At 40.6% G+C, this 23,183-nt stretch overlaps 1 protein-coding gene across 1 annotated transcript in view; it reads left to right on the forward strand.

Moving 5' to 3' along the window:
- The window catches only part of INPP4B (inositol polyphosphate-4-phosphatase type II B), a 562,110-nt gene that overhangs the window by 289,199 nt on the left and 249,728 nt on the right, over positions 1–23,183 (forward strand). Inside the window, exons 6-7 of the mRNA XM_008143795.3 lie at positions 11,909–12,027; positions 14,175–14,291. Coding sequence (XP_008142017.2) covers positions 11,909–12,027; positions 14,175–14,291 — 236 coding nt within the window. The remainder of the gene's footprint in view (positions 1–11,908; positions 12,028–14,174; positions 14,292–23,183) is intronic.

Raw genomic sequence — 23,183 nt, forward strand, 5'->3', positions numbered from 1 at the left:
ATACTAAGGATTTAGTATGTATAATGTCCCAACTAAAGAAGTGAATGTCATCTTCTCAGCCACTTTATGTAAAAGGCCAACATGTTTTTATTTAACATGCACAGATCCATATAAAATATGGTGGCACATTTTCATATTGTCTTGTTATGGGGTTGGGAGCAAAGTAGCACATTTTATTTCAGGTCCTATTTCTCTTTTCCTAAATCTAGCTATCCACATCAAAGAAATCAGTTTAATTTATAAGTGAATCCATTGAAATGAAATTTAGGAGCAGTGGTGCTCAAATCTCAATGTAGCAAGAATTCGAAAGCAGTATTTCTGTAACAAAATCTCTTCAATTCCTTCTTGCAAATTACTACCGATATTCCTCAATAACTCTGTCTTCTGATTTCTCTCTATGGCATCAGTCTCATCCTTTCCTCAGGTTTTACTTGAATTCTATTATCAGAGTATTGGCCGTCTTAAAATTCTTGTTATATAGTGAAATCACCACTGACCATGCATAGGACCAGATGGGATAGAATGATGTTACTGACAAAATATTAACACAGGCTGCTGAATACTGAGCTATTGGTAAAAACAAAACAAAACATAAATAATAGTCTTCATCTTTAGCCATATGTTGTGATCTACAAATGTGACTACTGTTTAGTTAAAAATATGGATATGGAACTAACGGAACCACGAGGCAGCAATAGGCACATTTTTGTTCTGGACATGAGCTAACACAAGCAAAGGGTAAGCCTAATGCCACGTGGTACATAGTAAGTGTGCAGTAAAATGTGCTTCCTGCTCCACACCCCCATATTCTGTGCAAGCTTCATGTATAATCATTTTTAAAAATATATTTTATTGATTTTTTACAGAGAGGAAGAGAGAGGGATAGAGAGCTAGAAACATCGACGATAGAGAAACATCGATCAGCTGCCTCTTGCACAACCCCTACTGGGGATGTGCCCGCAACCAAGGCACATGCCCTTGACCGGAATCGAACCCGGGACCCTTCAGTCCACAGGCGACGCTCTATCCATTGAGCCAAACCGGTTTCGGCATGTATAATCTTAAATGAGAGAAACCTTAATATTTGTATGATATTGCCCTGGCTGGTATGGCTCAGTTGGTTGAGCGTTGTCCTGTGTACCAGAGTCTCAGGTTGGGTTCCATTCCCAGTCAGGGCACATGCCCAGGCTGCAGGTTCGGTCCTGGATGGAGTGTGTATGGGGAATTGATGTGTCTCTCTGACACCAATGTTTCTCCCTCTCTCTCTTTAAAATAAAATCTAAAAAAATAAAATAACTTGCATAAGAGAGACTTTGCCTTTTCTTCACAGCAGAGTTCTTTTAAAAAATTTAGAAAAAAGTTGTATGATATTAGCATTTTATTGTGGTCATATAGAAGCAAAAAAAAATCTAGCATTATTTTAATATGTGTAAGGAATTCTTTCATCAGGATGGCTTTATTTTTTATTTATTTAGTCTCTCTCTGTGTGTGTGAGTTTGTGTATGTGTGTATTGATTCCTTGGGTTGATATCTTATCTTTTAACATTAAATACTGAATTACTTTTTATCCCCGGACTTCCTGGACACCTAAAATTAATGGTATTTGTTCAGGATATGTGAGTAAATTTATTTTACCCTAATTATGAATTTGGAATATTAACATTTTGAATTCAATGCCTAAAAATAAAAGAAAGAAAGAGCCCTAACTGGTTTGGCTTAGTGGATAGAGCATCAGTCTGCAGACTGAAGGGTCCTGGGGTCAATTCCTGTCAAGAGCATGTACCTTGGTTGCAGGCTGAATTCCCGGTAAGGGATGTGCAGGAGCCAGCTGATTAATGTTTCTAACTCTCTACCCTCTCCCTTCCTCTCTGTAAAAATCAATAAAATATGTTAAAAACAAAAAAAAATCCAAATTTTAAATTATTTTTTCCACACAACTTTTATACATTTTTTTTCTTTTTTCAAAAAAAAAAATAGTGCTTATGTTGGCAGCTACTCAGGGTTCACAAATTATTTAGGGAAGTGTGTCTTAATTAAAATCTCCCACACAATAGTTAAGAAAAATAATAACACATTTTTGTTTAATTTCTATAAAGGCTTAAAAATGGTTATTAACTGAAGGAAGAAGTTGTGGTTTGTTAAGAAAGATGTATTCCTGACCTCAGCAGTCAAGTCTTATGAATATGCAAGTGATGACTTCTATAATCTCACCTTTCAGACTGATGAGAAAAACATGTAAGACAGGATGTTTGAAATAGCGAAGAACACGAAGGAATAATACCGAATCAGAAAAATTATAGAAAATAGGCTCGATCAGTTGAAATTAAGCTAAAATGAACAAGGAGGGCAAAATATGACACTCAGCTCAATCAATTAGAGATGTACAGATTCTGCAGGAATACAGAATGAAATGGAAGGATAGAAATGAATGGCTATAAGTTAGCTAAGCATGCTCTATACCCACATTTTTCTAAGAAATAGCCTTAAGAAAATATTCAAGAGGGAATAGTGTTCCTAACTACTCATGAAATTCTCATTGTGTGGATGTTAGTATGAATCAGGGACACTGTGTATGCAGTCATTTTACTACACACAAATGAATTACCAGACATTGCAGTACCCTGGGACTGAATCCACTCAGGGGATCTGAACTGTCAAGGTTGAGATCCTAGTTTTCAGAAGATTAAAAATCCTGAGAAAAAGGAGTAGAAAAACAACAACAACAACAAAACAAAGGCAGAATAAATTTTTTAACAGGAAAACATTTTATAATGGCCAAGTAAGTCAAGAGAAGGGCTATCAGGCTTTTTAAGGACTACATATATCTTTTAATGTATGGTGTAAATTGATTTCATCTAGATGTAATCACTGGTACACAATGGCAACTGGGAAACCATATAATGAAGTCCAGTAATTTATTGGATTGGAAACATAACCCAAATTGGTGTATCAATTGATCAGTGGCATCTAATTTTCTGAAGCACAAGGAACAGGACATATATGTGACATTTTTCTTTTTTAGCAACCTGACCCAACGTTAAGAATTTGAAAAGTAAAGAAAAAACTGTTTTCTAGGCTGGGAGGGGCTTACCCACACCACAGGCTTAGGGAGGTGGCTGCTTCTCTTGGTGGTGGGAGGAGAGGACTGGTGAGTTGAGGGAGCCTGGAACCAGATGTCTATTTCCCTCCAGCCCTATCTGTGTTAGTCTCCTTTTCTATTCAGTATGCCTTCAGGGCGCTGTACCTTGGCCTTCGTTGCCCTGGAGGGACGTGGATGCATGTCTTTCTTTTTCCCCAGGAATGGTCTTTAAAGGGTATAAAAGGTGTGGTTCCATCACGCTCTATTGGGATCGATCTGTACCATTTCTTTTTAATTATAAGAAAAAGAAGCTTTACTAGAATTAACAGTCTTCCTTTTTGATGAAGGGAATATACAGAGCAGAGGAGCAAGTCTTTCCCTGATCCCTTGGGATTCTGCAGTTTTAAGATAATAACGCCCTCTGAGATATTATCCACAGAGCCTAGTAACTTACTTCCTAGCTAAACCCATTCTTAGCGGGGAAGCTGACCATTTGCATGTAGCACATCTGAGGCAGACAGAAAATAAAGCTTTCTGCTATTCATGGCTTCTTATTTGGAAGTGCCTAGTCAGAAGTGAAATGAACCAGTGTGAGTGTGCCCATCTGTTTGCACAGAAGGTGGTATATTCATGATACCTATGATTGCCGAATTCAACAAATAATCCAATAAAGGGTTTTTCTATTTCCCTTACTTATTGATATGAAAACAAGAAGTTACAAAAAGTCACAGGAATATATCCTATATAATAAAGAGGTAATATGAAAATTAACCCTCATGCCATCACAAGATGGCTGTGCCCACAGCAGAGGCGGAGTTCCTGTAACACAAGATGGCTACGCCCACAGCGGAGGCAGGGTTCCCGTAACAAGCGATCAGCAGGGACCTGAGGCTGCGTGGCACCGGACCGGGTCGGGGGATCTGAGGCTGCAACCCCCACCCAGCGGGGCTTCACTGGGGACCTCAGGCTGCACCTCCTGGCGCCAGGCTGGGGGACCTCAGGCCATGCCCCCTGCCTGGCAGGGCTTGATGGGGGACCTCAAGGCGCACCCCTCACCCCAGTGATGGGCCGGGGGACCTCAGGCTGTGCCCTTTGCCCCGGGCCGGGGGACCTGAAGCCATGCCCCCTGCCGCAGCACCTGGCTGGGGGACCTCAGGCTGCACCCCCCACCTGGCGGGGCTTGACAGGGGACCTGAGGCTGTGCCTCCCCCCCCCCAGTGCTGGGCCAGGGGACCTGAGGCTGCACCCCCATACCTGCTGGGCTTGATGGGGGTGGGGCCAGCCAGATCTGGATCTCCCCCAATGGGGGTGGGGCCTGCCAGGTCTGGGTCTCACACAATTTCAAGGTGCACGTAGGTGGGCAGGGACTTGACTCTGGGTTCTGCGGCGTACCCTAGACTCTGACAGGAGGAAGATTTTCATATACATTTTAGTAATTTTCTTTCATCTTTGACACTTCTATTATAGAGAAAGGGCAAATAGCAATATTAAAATATTTCCTCTAATTCCCTTTTTATGTGCATGAATTTTGTGCACCGGGCCACTAGTGTGTGTGTGTGTGTGTGTGTGTGTGTGTGTGTACTAGAGGCCTGGCACCCAAAATTTGTGTACGGGTATGGTCCCTAGACCTGGCCTGCGATCAGGGCCATCTTCCCTGGCTGCCCACAGCTGGCCCCGCCCCCGCTGCCACCCATCCCAGGTCCCTGTTCGCCATTGGGAGATCGGAGCCTGATGGCTGGGGGAAGGGACCAAGAGGTTGGCTATTCCCGCCTGCTCACTGGTCCCACCCCCACTGCTGGTTACCCTCTGTGTGGGGTGACTGGCAGGAAGGGGGCCTTGGCCTGGCACCACACATGCCCCCCACCACCCATCCCCAGTTCCCAGTTCGCCATCGGGTGATCGGAGTCTGCTGGCCAGGGAAAGGGACCAAGGGGTGGTCAGTGCCCCTCATAGTGACTGGTCGAGTGGTTGTTCTGCTGTTAGGGTCAATTTGCATATTACCCTTTTATTATATAGGATAGAGGCCTGGTGCATGGGTGGGGGCCAGCTGCTGCCCTGATGGGGGCCCTGGATTGGGGTGGGGGTCCCTGCTGGGGGGCGGGGCCAGCCGGGGTGAGGGGCTGTGATAGTTCTGGTCTCTGGTTGTTCTGATCATTCCCCTGTTTTGGTCACTGGGCTTTTATTATATAGGATATATACTGTGTGTGTGTGTGTGTGTGTGTGTGTGTGTGTGTGTGTGTGTGTGTATATATATATATTAGTAATAAAATGCTTTTACTGAAAAAGTGTAAGTTTACACAAAATCTGGACCAACCTGGGATACCTTGAGCACATGATTTTTATAAGAATATTGGATAGAGCCCTGGCCAGTGTGCCTTAGTTGGTCGAGCATCTTCCCATGAACTAAGAGGTCACCGGTTCAATTCCTGGTCAGAACAGTTTTCTGGGTTGCGGGGGCATGCAGGAGTCAGCCAATCATTGATGTTTCTCTCTCCCTCTCCCTTCCTTTCTCTTTTAAAAAAAGTTAATTTTATTGGGTAATAAAATCAATTTTGTGTCAATGTACAACTATATTCATATTAATTTAGGGTGCCTATTATGTACCTACATTCCACATATTTGACTTCATATAATATTTATAACAAATCTATGAAATTTGTTGCTTTTTTAAAAACTTCATTTTAAAGATAAGAATACAGAGGCTCAAATAGCCATTTATCCAAAGGTATATAGCTATTTAGGCTAGATCCAGGTCTCAAATACAATTTTATCTCAAGTAGAAAAAAATTCCTATATTCTATATATGTCATGCTGTGTGGTTTCTCCTCCAAGCCGAACTTTCCTTTGGCTAATTGAAGAACAGAATTGTCGAGATGTGGAGACACTCACTAAAGTGCTGCTCCCTCATCTCCTCTGCTTGTGACCATTGCTTTGTTCTGGTATCCTACCCAATAATAGACAAATATGCAAATTGACCATACCTCCGACACACCCACAAACCACGCCCACCATCCAATCAGAGCGAGCATGCAAATTAACCCAAACCAAGATGGCTACAGCCACAAAGAGCAAGGTTTCCTAGGTAACAGAGGAAGCCAAGCTTTCTGCCTGCCCTTGCCAGGCCTAAGCATCCACTCAAGCTACAAAGTTTCAATTATAGAAGGTAAACAAATTCAAACAAATGGCAGCAGAATGGAGCTTGAGAGAGCAGGCCAGGGTTGCCAGCGGCAACAGGGGAAGCAAAGCTTTCTGCCCACCCTGGCCAGGCCCACCCGCTTAAGGCAACAAAGTTTCAATTATAACCCCAACAGAAATGGCTGCCAGCCTCGGAGGGAGCCCCAGGCTTGGCTCTGCTCCAGGCTACAAAGTTTCAATTGTAGAAGGAAAATAAATTCCAGATACCAGGGCCTCTGCTTGGGTTGCCAGGGGACGTGGCCGGCCTGCAAACCACCACAGGCCCCTCGCTCAGGCTGCCCCATGCCCCAAGGGAATCCCCACCTGATCTGGGATGCCCTTCAGGGCAAACCAGCTGGCTCCCACCCGTGCACCAGGCCTCTATCCTATCTAATAAAAGAGTAATATGCAGATTGATCATCACCGCAACACACAATATAGCTGCCCCCATGTGGTCAAAGATCCTGCCCCCATGTGGACACAAGATGGCCACCACAAGATGGCCAGTAGGAGAGGGCAGTTGGGAGGCACACAGCCTGCAAGGGAGGGCAGTTGGAGGTGATCAACACTGCAGGAGAGGGCAGTTAGGGGTGACTAGGCCGGCAGAGGAGGGAAGTTGGGGGCAAACAGGCTGGCAGCAGAGTGGTTAGGGGGTGATCAGGCTGGCAGGCAGAAGCAGTTAGGGGCAATCAGGAAGGCAGGCAGGCAAGCAGTTGGGAGCCAGCAGTCCTGGATTGTGAGAGGGATGTCCGACTGCCCATTTAGGCCCGATCCCGGATCAGGCCTAAACGGGCAGTCGGACATGCCTTGAGGGGTCCCATATTGGAGAGGGTACAGGCTGGGTTGAGGCACAATCCCCCTCCGTGCACGAATTTCATGCACCGGGCCTCTAGTTAATACTAATAAGCAGGAACTTTGTTAGATGCCACTAACACTGAATGGCAAGAAGAGAGATGAAATGGAATGAAGCAAGAAAAATGAGCTGACTTCACAGAAGACTGAGTTCTTAAGGGGAAAGAGATGGTTGCTTGGTGTCAAAGGGAACTCAAGCTGGCCTGGCGTGTCACAGCACTGCTGTTGTGCAAGCCTGTGGCAGGTACCTCTTACTTGTGCATTCCACATCCAGGCAGGTCTTAGGACTCCTAGGATTTAGTCAGTGCTGCTGTATTCAAAGGCACCTGAAAGAACACATGTACTCCACTTCAAATTGATTATTGCTGGGACTGAGCTCTTGCCATGATTTAGAAATGATGGCTGAATGAAACAAGCTGCTCATTTATAAAAACAGTATTTTTATGTTGACAGAATAGTAACTCTATATGAACCTGGAAGACCCTGCCCTTTAACTTCTGGACTCTCAAATATTTGAACTATTGGGCAAAAGATGATCCGTGCTCTCTTCCTAAGAATTCAGGGAGTAGCTTTAAGCATCCAGAACAGAGGTTGGCACTCCTGGTTTTTTGACCAAATTTAGTCACAGATGTATTTTGTGTGGCTCTGACAGTTTTAGCTCTTATCGTGACTAGGATTTCAAGCTTTGGACAAATCCTCAAACCAAGCCACAATGGGCTTTCATTCCTTCCGGCAGTGACTTTGAGTAGATAGTGGTCCCCTCTTCTCTCGCAGCCTATGCTTTCTGCTTTCCAGTTGGCTCAGTGCCTGGCCCTTCCCTGAGATAGTGAAGCTCCATTTGTTTTTATCATTGCACATCTACTGAGGATTCCCTTCTAGGAGAGTGGGAGCCTCCTGACTCCTGTCCAGGTCTGAGCTAGAGACACCTATAGGCATCTCACAATCACTAACAATAGAAAGTGAACCCTCACATTGCTAGTAATTATAGCAGTTAACAGGAAAAATAGTCTCTTGTAGCGTGTTTTTTTTTCCTAAAGAAATGTTTCAAATTATACTTTTAAAAAATTACTAATTACTCTATTTTGTTATTTTTTCCCTTTTCAGTAAAAAAAAAAAAGTCAATTCAGTGGACACAAGCACATTCAAATCCCAACCTGTCAGCATCTTGTGTATTTTCACTCGTCTGGGCTCTGAGAATACTTTTAAATAGCTCAGTCCAAATCAAAGCCAGTAAAAAGGCCTAAAGAAAAGTAAAAATGTACTGATGAAAAATTGATTGCATTGATTCCTCACTACCCATTTGATTCAAGAATTCTTAAATAAACAAAACAAAACAGCAGAAGCAGGCCATTTTTGCAGGTCACTCTGAGAGTAGAATTTTGGTTGGGTTATGGGCAGTGGTAAGTATGGCTGGCAGACCAATAGAACATTGTTTTATTTCTGAAACAGATTTTTCAGGCTTCTTATTGGCTACTGCGTAATTCCTGTGGTTAGATTTTACTGTGCCCCAGTGAGTTATCTCTTCATGAAGCAATGCAGTTGCTCAACACTTATCACCCCTCACCTCTCAATACATATAGTTTCAGTATATGTATACTAGTAGATCCATGGCGGGTGTGGGTTTCACTTTATGAAATGTAATGACTCATGTAATGGGTTTGATATTTACAAAGAAATATTGGGCCTAGTGATAGCTTTTATGGGGCTGTCTGAATATGAATGAGTCAATAAAAAACTATTTTGCAGTATAACACAACAATAAATATTGGTAAATGTTGGTATTAATACTAATATGTATTAGTATAATAATATTAGTGGACTTTATTTTGCATGGAAAAGGAAATCCATTCATAAGAAGGGTATAATTTCTTCCTCACCTCCACCCTGAGAAATAGACATTTGAGGAAATTGAGTGTCTAAGGGTTTGGGACTTAGTGGCACATAACTAGGAAACAGGAAATCTGGGATACAGCTCAGGAATTCTGACCCATCTGAGGGTCCTTGCATGACATTTTGCTGCACATGCATTAGAGAACAGTAAATTCTTTGGGCTGTTGAGAAGAAAAGAGATATGTGTATCCCAAGATTATGACTTGAGTTGTTTTCTATACTTGTTTTTAGTTATCCTAATATATAAAGAGCCAGGGTCCGTAATGTCCAAACGACCGAAAGGATGACCAAATGCCAGGCTGTGCACGCAGCAGGCTCGGGTGGGCGGGGACTGGCGAGCGGACTGAACTGCTGACCTCTCAGTCCCTCTTGGGTCGTGGGCACCACGGCGACCCAGTACTGACTGCCACCGCCTAGGCGGGTGCGATGTGATTGGTTGGGGGTCCCCGCCATCACCCCATGATCACCCTGCAGAGGGAGGCCCAGGCCACTGGTTGGATGGCTCCACGATCGCCCCAAAGAGGGAGGCCCAGGCTGCCCGGCCAGCAACAGTGGGCGGGGCCTCTCTCTGCGGGGTGATCAATCACGGGGCTCCTGGACTGCGAGAGGGTACAGGCCAGGCTGAAGGACCCCCACCACCACCACCACCACTGAGTACACGAATTTCGTGCACTGGGCCTCTAGTAGAATATAAAGAAACTCAAAGTGCCATTATTGCTTGTACTTCATCAGTATTGGGGGATCTGAAAATTTGGACAGAACATTGCGGTTGAGTGGAGCTTTTCTCTGTTTTTATTAGGAGTGAGTCTGAGAGCTTCTCTGATAAAATGGAGAACAGCTGCTCACTTCTGGGAAATAACCACAGCCCACACTCACACCTGATAAGAAATCACCAAAGTAGTAACTTACTTTGAGCAAAAGTGTCATAAGGTAGCGACAAGGCTAGGAGCAGAAAGAGTGTGAGATGCATGTGTTTGAAACAAATTGACCCCAGCTTTAAAATCCAAGGACAGATATATGTTGGTATCAGTAAGTGAAGAGAGAGGGAGAGAGAGCTATATGTTGTGAGCAGAAAAGAAAGAGAGTGATAAATTAAACACATTCATAAGGCAAGTGGAGGAAATGATCAAAATAACCACCAAAGAACAGTAAAGTCTAAATCTAACTTTTTTCCCCCTTCCGGCGATATGTTGACATTGTTGAAAAACCTCACATCTGTACTTTATAAAACTGTAGATCTCTTGGGTTGAGCAATAAAGAATCCTGGTAATGGGCCTTCCAAAGAGCAGTGCTGTTGTGTGGGAGAGGAATGCAGGATGTCAGGAAAGGAAAGGAAGCTAACAGTCCATGATGTAAGCAAGTGATGAGAGCCTGGTAATGTAAACGTGAGCATGTAATATTTCCACGCTACTCGTTCTTCATATGCAAAACTGAAGTAATTCAAAGCACCATTTTGAGGAATAAAGAGATCAATACCAAAATGCCTCAAAAATAGTGAGGGTTAAATGAACTGCAGCTATTGTTCTTTCCACACACGCTTCCCTAACCGAGAGCATGGTTTAAATAAGGAAAATGATGACAAAATACCGTACAGGAGTGAAAAGATCTCCAAGTCTGGCAGGAAGGAGTTAAGTGAAACCTGCCTAGCATGGCTAAGCTGGGGTACCTAGAGGAAAACCTGGCCTGTTTTCTTCCAAAGCTCCTGCTACTCCCATTCTGCAGTTACAAAATGAGGTGATCTGTAAGCCATTGAAAGGTGATAATGACCTTTGCTTTCAAGTTTCAGAGTTAAGCCTTAGTTCCTTTGTTCCAGTAGTTTAAATACACCCATCCCTCCTTCTCTTTCTGTGCTGGTCCCAGGCATGGGGTGGGCATGCTACAGAGCCCAGCTCCCTCCCCCTGCTCCCCCCATGAACCCAGGACCAGAATTGCTTTTCCACTTCCCCATCACTGCTCCAGCCTGCATCTCGCCATCACCTGAGCCTACCTTGAGCCCCTTCTGGTGAGGAAACTGCATCATACTTCAAGATGCAACAGTGTGTAGTAAAATTACTGCTTCAAAGCCAAGGGAGGAAACACGGTGAGAGAAGATGCTGGGCTTGCTGCAAAGGAATCCTTTTATTTTTCTTGATCAAATTATAGGAATGATATGTGGGAGGAGAAAATATTCCAGTAAATATGGTATAGCGATGAGAGTCTGTAATATGAACCTGGTGTCTCAAAGGAAAGTTCTTACATTTGTGGCCCCTGGGCAGAAATTTAACCCATCTTTACTCCACATTTCTCCCTCCCAGACTTGGCTGGAATCCCAGACAGAGGGCGGTGTTTTTTCTTTTTCTTTTCTCTCTCTCTTTTTTTTTAACCCCTCCTCTGCCTTTCTCTTGTGGCTTGTGCTACTGTCAGGCTAGCCTCTCCGCCCAGTCTCTGTCCCTGTGCAGGACGGTAGGAGGCTAGCTAGATCGAGGCAATAGTTAGATAAGGAGCAAGTGAGCCTTCCAACCTTTGAACTAATCCAGCCAGTGTCAATACCAGACAGCCAGTTTCCTGGATAGCGCCTGACTCCGTTTACTTGGTCTAAGAGTGTGAATTAAAGCCCGGGTGTTAATGACTAAAGTCACTCAAGTCTCTGAGCTGCGTGTGCAGTCACACAGTGGAGCTGGGATCCCAGGGCAGAGACTTGCAAGAGCTGCAGATGTGGTCAGTGGAAATGAACTCTCAGTTGAGCTCCGCAGCACGTGACTTCCTATTTCTGTAAGGTACTTCCAAGGGACTTCCTCTGTAAAATCAGCCAAGTCCCCGGAGGGAGATTTCATTCAGTGCCGCTGCTAAGTTTTTACTTCCAGCTTGGGACAGAAGTTTTCCCTGAGACATGGTGTCAGTTTCTTTTCTTTCTCTTTGCCCTGCCTCTGCCAGCTTGCAAGGATCTGGTGGCTCCTGTCCGTGATCGGAAGCTGAATACCCTGGTGCAGATCTCTGTAATCCACCCCTCGGAGCAGGGGCTGACAAGATACTCCAGCACAGAAATTGTGGAGGTGAGCATGCTGTGCGCCTGCATTCCTCGCCTGCATTCCTCTCTCCCTCTCTCTCTCTCTCTATCTCTCTATCTCTCTCTGGATTTGAGCAAGCAGCTGAAATCAGTTAGCTCATGGGCTATAGCTATGCTGTGTTACTATCCCCTGTCATTTAGGAAGGCATTCTTGAGGTCATTCAGCATGCACAGTAACTTCCCAGAATAAACAAATGAGGGAAGAATTTGCATTTTTCATAAAAGATCTTATTTTTATTTAGTAAATAGAAAATCTCCCACTTTGAATCTTCCAAAAGAATGTCATATATATAGTGTTATATATGTAAATTTAAATGAAATGAAAGTACTCAGAGAAATTTTAAACCTGTTAAATTTTTTCCCCTTTTTATTTTTCCTGTATTCCTCAGTCTGTCTGTGGAAACTATATTCTCAGCTGTTTGTGACTGTCTTTTGAAAGGACAATATTTTTCAAAGAAGGGCCCATAATGATTTTTAAAATGTTTCTAGGCAAAAGGTGTGAATATTACTCATCAGATGAGAGACTTCCTATTTACATTTATTGTTACTAATACAACATTCAACATGTGTCGATAGGAAACTTGTTATTGTGTTGGATCAGACTCAAACGAGGAAGTGTTTCCCTTTTGATTATTTTGTTCTTATCACACATATTTTACAACATTGGTGGATGAGAGAGAACTTATTAGACCATCTGGGACTAAAGAAAGTGCGTTTTGAACTCCTTCAGCTTTGCCTGCCTTTCTTGGACTAGTGAGCCCTGACTGTTTAGAATGAGTTTCTCTGTGAGAAGTGACCTCAGGCCCGGCTGGTTCAGTGCTGACCTGCAAGTCTTGATGCAGTTGGTGGAATAAATGATTCAGACTGAACTCCTCTCCTTTCTCTAATGGCAATGACCCAGGGCCTGCACACAGCCCTGAGTCTGCCCTGTGGAAACTTTGGCTTCCAATATGCTGGTATAATTTGTGGTGAATATTGTAATTGAACAAACAAAATATAACCTATTCATTTAAAGAAAACTTGTCTGAAATTGTAAAATGGTTCATTTATGTGAAAAAAAATTTCAAGTATTACTTCAACTTCATTATTTTTAAAATATTGCCAAAATATAAAATTTGACATACTTCAAATTCTTATATTTGATTCTATAGTTGTTTGGGGCTGTTTTATTCACTTCCTGTTCTAAAGTGTCTGACACAGTGAGGAACAAAAGTAGTATTTACTGAATAAAAAGAAGAAAGAATGAATGAATAAATGAATTACTTGGGCTTTCAGAAACTTTTATAGACAATTGGTTAGCAAAACTCTAGCAAACATCTCAATAATATTCAGCAATACAGGGTGGGGCGAAAAGTAGGTTTACAGTTGTGATTACACAAAACATAGTTTATTCTTGTATTATTATTTATTAATTACTTTCCATATTGACAACTATGAACCTATGTTTGTGCCACCTTGTATAGATATTTAAATGTAGATATAAAATTTAATGTTGGATATCAGCTCTCTAAATGTAAGTTCTGAGACACTGGGATATCCTGAGCACTATATCCTGAGCTAGAAATTTCATAGCTCAAATCCATCACATTTAGTTTCTGTCATTAGTTTTCTAGTCTGAGGAAAACACACCCAGCAGAACATCTAAAATCAAATGGGCATTATCAGAGCATGGCTCTCTATTGCATCATTTCAGAAAGGAAATGAATGGATAGCATACGCTTCCCAAATGGTTCTTCATGAGAAAATTGCTTCATCTTAATTTGATCAGTCAATATCTTAGCTTATATGCATAAATTACAGGTTATATGCATTGACTGTATTCTAAATGGACTGAACAGCTGACCCCAAAGAAGGGTTCTGCATATAATGAAAATAGCATTGGTTTTCAAACTATTAGCAGCTCTGACAAGGAGACAGGGCCATTTACTATCAACAGCTATATTAGTTCTTTGGGGCCTCGGGCCATATTGTTGCCGCTGAGCATTATTTGGTAATTCAGATCTTTCTTCATAGAACTATTTCCTAGAAAAACAAGCACCCAGACACACTTTCTGCCTTCTCATGTGTCACTGCGTGCTGCCCACTGCAGTTGCTGCCTTGTTGAATTAAAGTTGCCTGCCTGTGCTGTTACAGGGAACAAGAGACCCACTGTTTTTGACGGGTGTCACTTTCCCATCTGAGTATCCCATCTATGAGGAGACCAAAATAAAACTCACAGTCTATGATGTCAAGGATAAGTCTCATGATACCGTAAGTACTTGTACTGCTTTCTTTCTTTGGGAAAGGGAGTAAGGGAGGTGTGCTTTTCCAAACTATTAGTTGTTTTTGTGTGTGTGTGTGTGTGTGTCTGTGTGTGTGTGTGTGTGTAGTTTTTCTTTTTTAATGTAATTGGCATTTTTCAAAGATGGTGTTTGTATTGGGTTGATGTTTGTCTGATGTTTATAGTTTGCTAGGATTTTTTTTTTTTCAAAATTCATTTGGCTTAACACCAAATTGTCAATTGGGTAAGAGCAAAAGCTTCCAGAACAGATTTTTCTCTTTTTCAGGAAGGCTGGCTTGATCTCTGGGTTTATAATTTTGTTGTTGTTGTTTTAAGAAGTTGCTGAAGGTGTAATACTGTGGGTAGAATGCGAGTGGAAGAAATGAAATAATGGCTTAAAACTGTCTTGGTATTGTAATTACTCTAAAACGGATTGACAAAGTGTTCTACTTTTGCAATTTATTCTTTTACATAATGTATAGAGAGAGACATTCTCTCTGTATTTCCTGAAGTTACTCCTGGCACCAAAGCAAACAGAAGGTAATGCAAGTACTAGACAGAAGCTTTAATTGTCCTCTTTCCATGAAAGTCATATAAAGGCCCAATGACTATTTTGTCCTAGTTTCGTCAAGTCTTCCTACCTGGTCTGACTTTTCCTCCACTTGAACCAGACCTCCTGGGTAGACAGTGAAGTACCCAGGCAATGTTTCTAGAGGCTTTTCTTAAAATTTCTGGACTGGAGAGAATGCTATTGGGGAGGCTTGATTGATAAGGGGGAAATTTAAAAAATGAGCCTTTTCCTTTAAGTCTCTCCCTTTAGCATGCATTTTAGTCTGTTTTCAAGGCGGGGGTCTTGATGGTCAACAGTGAAGCACAAACCAGGAGACACTTTGAAAGCAGGTGGGCCAGTGGGTTCCAGGGGATCCTGGATGAAGTCCAGGGATGCTGCTGGACCTGGGGAACCACACAGCACCTGGTCCAGGGGAACTTAACTTTAAACTCTGCCTTCACTTAGGCATTTCTGTCTTGCTCCTGACTCTCTTTTCTTTCCATTCTTTACCATAAAATATATAGCATAGATGGATGGTGGCGGTATTTAATGGAGAAAAAAATTCTACACTGAAGCAATTTCTACTCATCTTAGTCCCAGAAAAGTTCATGTCTTCAAAGTTGCAGCAAAAATGTTCAATTAAATACACAGCATGTATGTCAAATAGAAATAGTTGTGGTGGTCTGGTACGTCTATTATGAAGGCTGACGGTCTGGCTCCTGTCATGTTTACCAGCTTTGTGCCACTGGGAGAGTTCATTCTCAGTGCCTCTGTTTCTTCACTTGTAATATTTACCTCGTGGGGTTGTTGTAAGGGTTAAATAAGTCACCTAGGTAAATTATTTAGAAGGTGGTTACAGATTAATAAGTTTAAATTGCTGCTTTTATTGTTGTTATTGTTCTGGCTGCTGCCTCACAATCCCTCATAAATAGTAAAACTCAAATAAGGGGATATTAACTAAAATCTGTTTTTAATAGTATTTTTTTCTTAAGTGGCATTATATTATTTCTGACTTCCTTAAAGAAGAGGGGAAAGACAAAAATACTTTGCAACACAAAATTGGGGTTAAAACCGGCAACGAAAACTGTTTTCTTTGGCATTTTCTTTTCTTTCTTTCTACTTTTCTTGATTTTTGAGGCCGCCTGTGGAAAAGGGATGGACTGGTCTAGACCAGTTTGATAGACTCTGCACAAGGCCATGTGCAGATCGATGGCTGTCCCTTCTTTATTGTTTGCCTTCTGCCAGAGAACAGAAAAATGAAGGGACTGGGGAAGAATCATAAAGTTGGGAAGGAGAGAGAGATGGCTCCAATGGGTGGTGGGAAGAGGTGATATAACTGTGCAGAGGAGTAATACGCAGAGAAATGATCAGGAAGAGAGGGAAAGCAAAGCAGTAACCATGGGTTTTATGTTCTTCTGAGCACATGATCAGATTCAACCTTCCCTACAGACCCCAGGCATAGACAGGATTGAGGGTATGGAAGGGACAGAGGTACAGAAACGCTCTGCTACAGGAATTAAAATGTTGCCCCTAAACTCTTGGGCTTGATAAGTTTTCAGAAATATCAGCGTTAGAAATATTAAACACCAAAGGTGTTTCTATCTCCTTCAACCTCCCTCATTTACAGTGTGCAGTATGTTACTGCTTTAGGGATAAATAATTAGCTTACTCATTAATTGTGCTTTGTATTGCCTCCTATTTCTGGAAACTAATTCTTTAGGGTCTTTTAGAGACTTTCTTCCTTGATCAGAAGTAATACCACATAAGAGTAGTGGATGAACTGGAATCCCTGCTGTGAAACAAGACTTGTGAACTTGAACATACTTGAGAAATGCAACCAGCTTTCACTTACCAAGTGCTGTTAATTAAGGCATAGCCTCTTCCTTAAAATAACTAACAATTAGCTCTGGTGATGGAAGTGTAAATAGGAACACAGTTCATTAATTTGCTAATCGTCCCCGTGGACATAGACTTTTCATCCTGGCCTTTTTCTTTCATTTCTCAAGTTTTTCTTTGAGGTGGGAATGGGGTGGGGAAGGAGGTGGCAGGAAGTGTGTTTAAAGTACAGTTTATGATTATGAACACCTAATAACCTAAGTATTTTAAGATCATAATACTTTTAAGGCTTAAGAAGTTAGATTATGCATAGTTATGTGTTTGGGGAAATTAATGAATTGTGTGCATGTATTTAAAAGTAGCTTTAATATTTGCTCCTAGTAACCATTGATCATATTAGGCTAACCGAGGATAATGAAGTCTGTTTATTGGCTGAGTTCTAGTTAGTTGAGTCCGGTGATTAAGTTGCTTATCTTTTCCTACTGAGCTTATGGTTAAGCAGTCAAATAAATTTGTTACTTTGCCATTTCATATTCTTTTACAGAAGTATTAATATATCTTCTTAAAGAGAAATGATAAGTTGTTATTTGTGCCTTCAATATAGCCAGTTGTTGTTCTTGTACTCCTCTACACAACTGGACCTGAGATTGATTATTTTACTAAGGTTAGTAGAAATGCAATTAATCATTGTAACAAATGAGAAGGGTCTAACTGTTGAATCAGAATGGCTATTGTTTCCTCCTACTCCATCTTTCAGCCTTCCCATTCATTGCAGTATGGGGAGGTGCAGTATGGGGGTGGTAAGGTCATTATGAGAATTAGAGTGGCTTATTATTTTCCTCACCAAGAGGAAATTATCTGTTTTCTAAAAATGGGCTAATCAAACATCCAGCTGTTTGGTGGGGACTTTAAAGCTTGACATTAGAGCCCAGTGATAGAACATGAGAGCCCCAGTTCTCATGGTGAAGTCGCTGCCTTCTAGATATATGCTGGTTGTATGCTCTATTTTAAAGCTCCTGGAAACTGAAAAAGCACAGGCAGGAGTGTTTTCAGCACATCATTTACAGTGCTCAGCCCTAGGGACTCAAGTGGGTTTTTCGTAAATTACAGAAAAAATCTCAGAGGAAGAAGTTCTTAGAGGAAAAGAACATCACCATCAAAGTTTGTCTCTTTTTCCCTTCTTGCCATGCAGTGATATTTTGGAAGGTAGTGAACAGGGCTCTTACAACACCCAGGTTAGCACAGCTATCGCTCTGCAAAGCATGATTAGGTTACAGAATTGTTTTGCCCTTGGTAGAGATTGGAATTTCTCATGTATTCTGCAGGAGTGCACATTGCTCCATTGCTCTTGCTGTGGGGGTGAATCTATCTCCAACTTGTTAGGTATTCAGCTTACAGGACAGATTTCCATCTCTAGTAGACACGGAATGTTTCTCAAGGGAGGATATATGTTCTAAGAAATTGTTTACTACCATTTTCTAGCACCCTCACCCCCCGCAAAAAAAAAAAAAAAATCTGGTCATTCAGAAAATGTGCATTCATCAATATTGGATGCAAATTTATTGCATTGTGTGTTCTATACCCAAAGCAATTCTAGTACAATTCTCTACACAGAAGTGTCCAGTTCACTTTTATGGAAAATAAAATCACTTACATTTAGTACCCTTTGACTTGGCTTGATTTTCTACACTGACTTCTTACAACTTTAAGACTGCTGAGATGCAGATTCTGTGAGCTGGCCTTCTTCTCTATCTAGAAGATATGATGCATTAGATAAGGAAAATGAAGCTGAGATTACTGATTAATAGGTACATACAAGACACTCTGTTTAATGTGTTATGTGTACTTTCTTTTATAGTCTCCATAAAAATTCTTTGAGGGAAGTATCATGTTGCCCTTTAAAGTGAAGAAATTGGGATTCTGAAAACTTAAGTAGGCAAGTCAAAGACCTTTGTTTTTTCCAGCCTGTGCTGTGATACATATATTGTTTATAGGATTTTCCCCATTTTCACTCCAACAGTATGGGATTTTCATTTCAACTGGCATTTTTAAAGCATTCTTGATTTATAGCTTAAAAACTGATTAAGTGGGGAAAAAAATCAGTGTTCAACTATAGGAAAAACACTCATGTCCAAAATTCTGAAGCACTGTTATTAAGCATGTAACTAATTGCTGATATCTGAATAAATTTTATAATGAAGTGGACAACTACTGTTCATGAAAAAATAGCTATTGTCACCTGTTATGAAATGGCTCAGTTTAGGTCTTAAACTTTTGTTTTTGTGCCCCCTGACCTTGTTTCTTCCTTTTCTTTTATGAATACTTCGTGGTCCCCTCAACCTATTCATTCACTCAGCCTTTGCCTGTTGGAGTGCTCCTGTCCGTGTGGTGACCCTGTATGCAAGGGGAGTTACGATTTCATTAAGAAGTGGTTCAGGGTTCTTATATGTTGCTGTCCTTCCTAAATAACTTCACTTTGAGAACAAAGTGACAAGTAGTTGACAGGTAGTATATATTTACTGAGAGCATATTTGTATTTTATTGAGGTATAATTTACATACGCTAAAACAGACAGCTCTTGGACAAGGTCTAGAACATTGCCATCATTCCAGAAAGTTCCCTTGTAACTCTTCCCAGTCAATTGCCACTCCACACACCCAGGGGCAACCACTTTCTCCTAAATACCAACATAGATTTGTTTTGCTTGTTGAAATGTATGTGAATGGAATCATATTATGTGCTTTCTTGCATCTGGTGTCTTTTGCTCAACATGATATATTATGTTTGAGATACATTCATGTTGCTGAGTGACTCAGTAGTGTGCTTTTTAAATTTTTTAAAAAAAATTTCATACTGTGTTTGGTTGTAGTGATATACCACAGTAATATTCATTCTCTTTTTTATAGACGTTTAATTGTTTCCAGTTTTTGACAATAATGAATAAAGTGTTGATGAACATTTGAGTACAAGCATTTGTGTGGGTATTTTGTTTTATTTTGGAGGTAAACATTGAAGAGTTATAATTGATAGGTTATAGGGCAAATGCATGTTTAACTTTTCTAGAAACTGTCAAACTGTTCTTCATAGTTATTGTATGACTTTATTCTCCAGTTACTCCACCAGACAATGATATTGTCAGTCTTTTTTATTTAGTATTCTAGTTGGTGTAAAGTGGTGTCTCATCATGGTCTCAGTTTGCATTTTCATCAGGACTGATTATGTTGAGCACCCTTTTTTGTGCTTTTGGCTATTCATCTATCTTTTTTAAATGAAGTGTCTGTTCAAGTCTTTTATTTTTTTAGAAGTTTTCTTTTTATTGTTGATTTCTAAGAATTTATATATGTGAACATAAGTGCTTTTGTTTTTAGTTTTAGCCATGCCTTATAATTTTCTTAATGATATATTTTATTGATCAGAATTTTTTAAATTATAATTAATCCAGTTTATAGATTTTTTTCATTAATACTTAGTGCTTTTTGTGCCCTAAGAAATCTTTCTACCTTTGGCCACTAGAATATTCTCCAATGTCTTCCTTCAAAATATTTTGTAGTTCTAACATTTATAATTAGATATAAGATCCATCTCAAATTAGTTTTTGTGATAGGAATGAAATAGGGATCAAAGTTATTTTTCCCTATGTAGATAACTAGTTATTATAACACTACTTGTTAAAAATACTTTTGCCTCTGCCCTGGCCAGTTTGGCTCAGTGGATAGAGTGTTGGCCTGTGGACTGAAAGGTCCCAGGTTCAATGCCCGGGTTGCGGGCGTGATCCCTAGTAGGGGATGTGCAGGAGGCAGCGATCAATTATTCTCTGTCATCATTGATGTTTCTATCTCTCCCTTCTTCTCTGAAATAAATAAAAATATAACAAAAAATAAAATAAAAATATTTTTGCCTCCACTGAATTTAATTGCTGCCTTGATCGGAAAATGAATTGTCTACTGATACATGTAGGTCTATTTCTGGATGTTCTGTTCTGTCCCATTAATCTGTTTGTGACAATAACATGATTATTTTTGCTTTATAGTAAGTCCCCAAATCAGAACATAAGTCCTCCATTTTTGCCAGCTTTGTTCTTTTCATCAAGGTTTTTGGTACTTTTGTTTGTTTTGCCTATTCTAGACACTTTGTCTTTGCTTATAACTTTTTAAATAAATTGTCATTTTCTTCAAATAGCTTGTTGGAATTTTTTATTAGAATTATGTTGAATCTATAGATCAATTTGGAGAGAATGGACATATTAACAATATGTAATCTGTTGATCTATAAATTTGGTAGGTATATAACATTTCATTTATTTAGATCTTTAAATTTTATCAGCAATGTATTTGTGTTTAGATCACTTGTGTGTGGTGATATCTTTTTAGACTTATTTCTATGTGCATTTTATTTTTTATGTTATCATACAAGATAATTTTTAAAACATGGTCTTCAACACTTGTTTACTAATAGGTAGAAATATAATTTTTAATATTTACCTTGTATCCTGCTGCCTTGCTAAATTCACACATTATATCCTAAAGGATTTTGTTGGATTACATAGAATTTTGTAAACATATAATCATGTTATCTGTGAATAATGAAAGATTTATGTTTCCCTTTCCAGTCATTGTGCATTTTATCTTTCCTTATTGCGCTGGCTCAGTGCAATAGAACTTTCAGGGCAATATTCATAGAAGTGGAAAAGTGGAAATCCTGGTTTTGTTCCCAAACTTAGAAAGAAAGTGTTTGATATTTCATCTTAAATTGTAACCTTAACTCTAGATTTTTCATGGATGCCTTTTATCAGCTTGAGAAATTTCCTTCAATTCCTGATTTTCTGTGAGTTTTTTTTTATCTTGAATGATGTTTAATTTAGTCAGATAATTTTGGGTATGTATTGAGATGCTTAAATGTTTCTATTATTTATTCCATTAATGTAGTGAATTATATTAATTCATTTTTACGTGTTAAACCAAACTCAGATTCCTGGGGCAATGTTTCAACTCACAGTTTGCCCGCTTCTCTCTTCCGAGCTCCAGCTTAGGGCATGGGCAAACCAAGCTCTGCTCTCCTGCCCTAGCACTGGAGAAAGCCCTGTGCAGCTGAGTGGTGACTCTCTCAGCTCTCCTGCACATCGAAATACCCTCCTTCATGGTGTGAAGTCTGGTGAGAAAGAGTAGGTGGATGGGTGAGACTCATGCTGTGGCTAAGGCTCCTCAGGATTCAGACCTCTTATGCTAGGTCACATGTACTCATGTAAAGGTCATTCCAAGTCCAGCTGGTTTCTATGGAGAACCCTCTTCTTCCTGCAGCTCAGCCAGGAATACCAGCCATAGGCACTTCTTCCTCTCGGACGAGTCTGTCACTCCCTGGACTTTATTTCATTTTGGTTTATTGATACCCTCAGTTTTCTGAAGGGCTTAACAAAAGTGTTGGTAGTGTATCTGACTTCTTCTCACTATTACAATGGGCAAAAATGCTGCTACATATTTAAGTTCATCCCTCTAGCATTTATGCTCCTCTCTATAAATTTGCATTTCTATCTCTTTTAGTTCCCCTTGTCTGTAGTTTGCATATCAAGTGCATTACACTCTATGCTGCTCTTGACATCCTTTTTTTCTTTCCTGGCATGTTCCTCCTGTTGTCTCTGTGCTACTGTCATGGGCACTCACACAGTTCTTGTTCTGTATCATCTATTCAGGGCTTTTGTCAGTTTCTTCTTTTTGTTTGGGCTCCCACAGTAGAGGGAAGGGTAGTCATGGATACCTCCTCACTTCCCCCAAGAAAATGATTCTGTTTGCATGAAGAAAAACCGGCTCTTTCACAGTGAAATAACAAAATGAATTTACTCGTGAAGCAAAACAAGTTTCCTACAAAAAAAATTTTTTTTTGGCAATAGCAGAACAGCTGCTTGACTGTGAAGTGGCCACGTCTTTCATTCCTGGAGATCAGCAGAAGTGTAGGTTAGTATGTTCACCCTTCACTATCTACAGATGTGTGAGCCATAGAAACATTGTTTAACCTAGTTTAAAAAAGACAAACAATAATATCTACAATTAATTTGCTTTTCTCCAATTAAAGTAGAAACAATTAGGGAAGGCCATTTCCCATTCTCTTTTCCAGGCTGGCAACTTTATTAATGTTAATCACAAACATAGAGACGCCTAATCAGACTGTGTTTCCTAATGGAATGCTGGGCTCTTCTTATTCCTCTCAGTCCTATCTCCAGCAAACACACAGAATGACTTTTAATCTTTTGCTCTCTTTAAGTTTTTGAGCAGTGAGCACTTTTGTTTTGAAGCATCATGAAGAGTGGTTGGGGGAGTTGCAGGGCGATTCTAGTTTGAGCCTTTTGAGTCCACAGATTGAAATTTAGTCATATCAACATAAATCTAATTTGATGGGTATCTGTCCAGAAATTTTAGAAGGTCTCTGATCCCTCATCATAAAGGAACAGACATTTAGGAAGTTAGGTTTGACCCAGAAATATAGCCTAGGTGGGGAGCAGTTA

Source organism: Eptesicus fuscus, chromosome 6 (assembly GCF_027574615.1).
Source record: "Eptesicus fuscus isolate TK198812 chromosome 6, DD_ASM_mEF_20220401, whole genome shotgun sequence".
In the NCBI taxonomy this organism is placed as follows: Eukaryota; Metazoa; Chordata; class Mammalia; order Chiroptera; family Vespertilionidae; genus Eptesicus; species Eptesicus fuscus.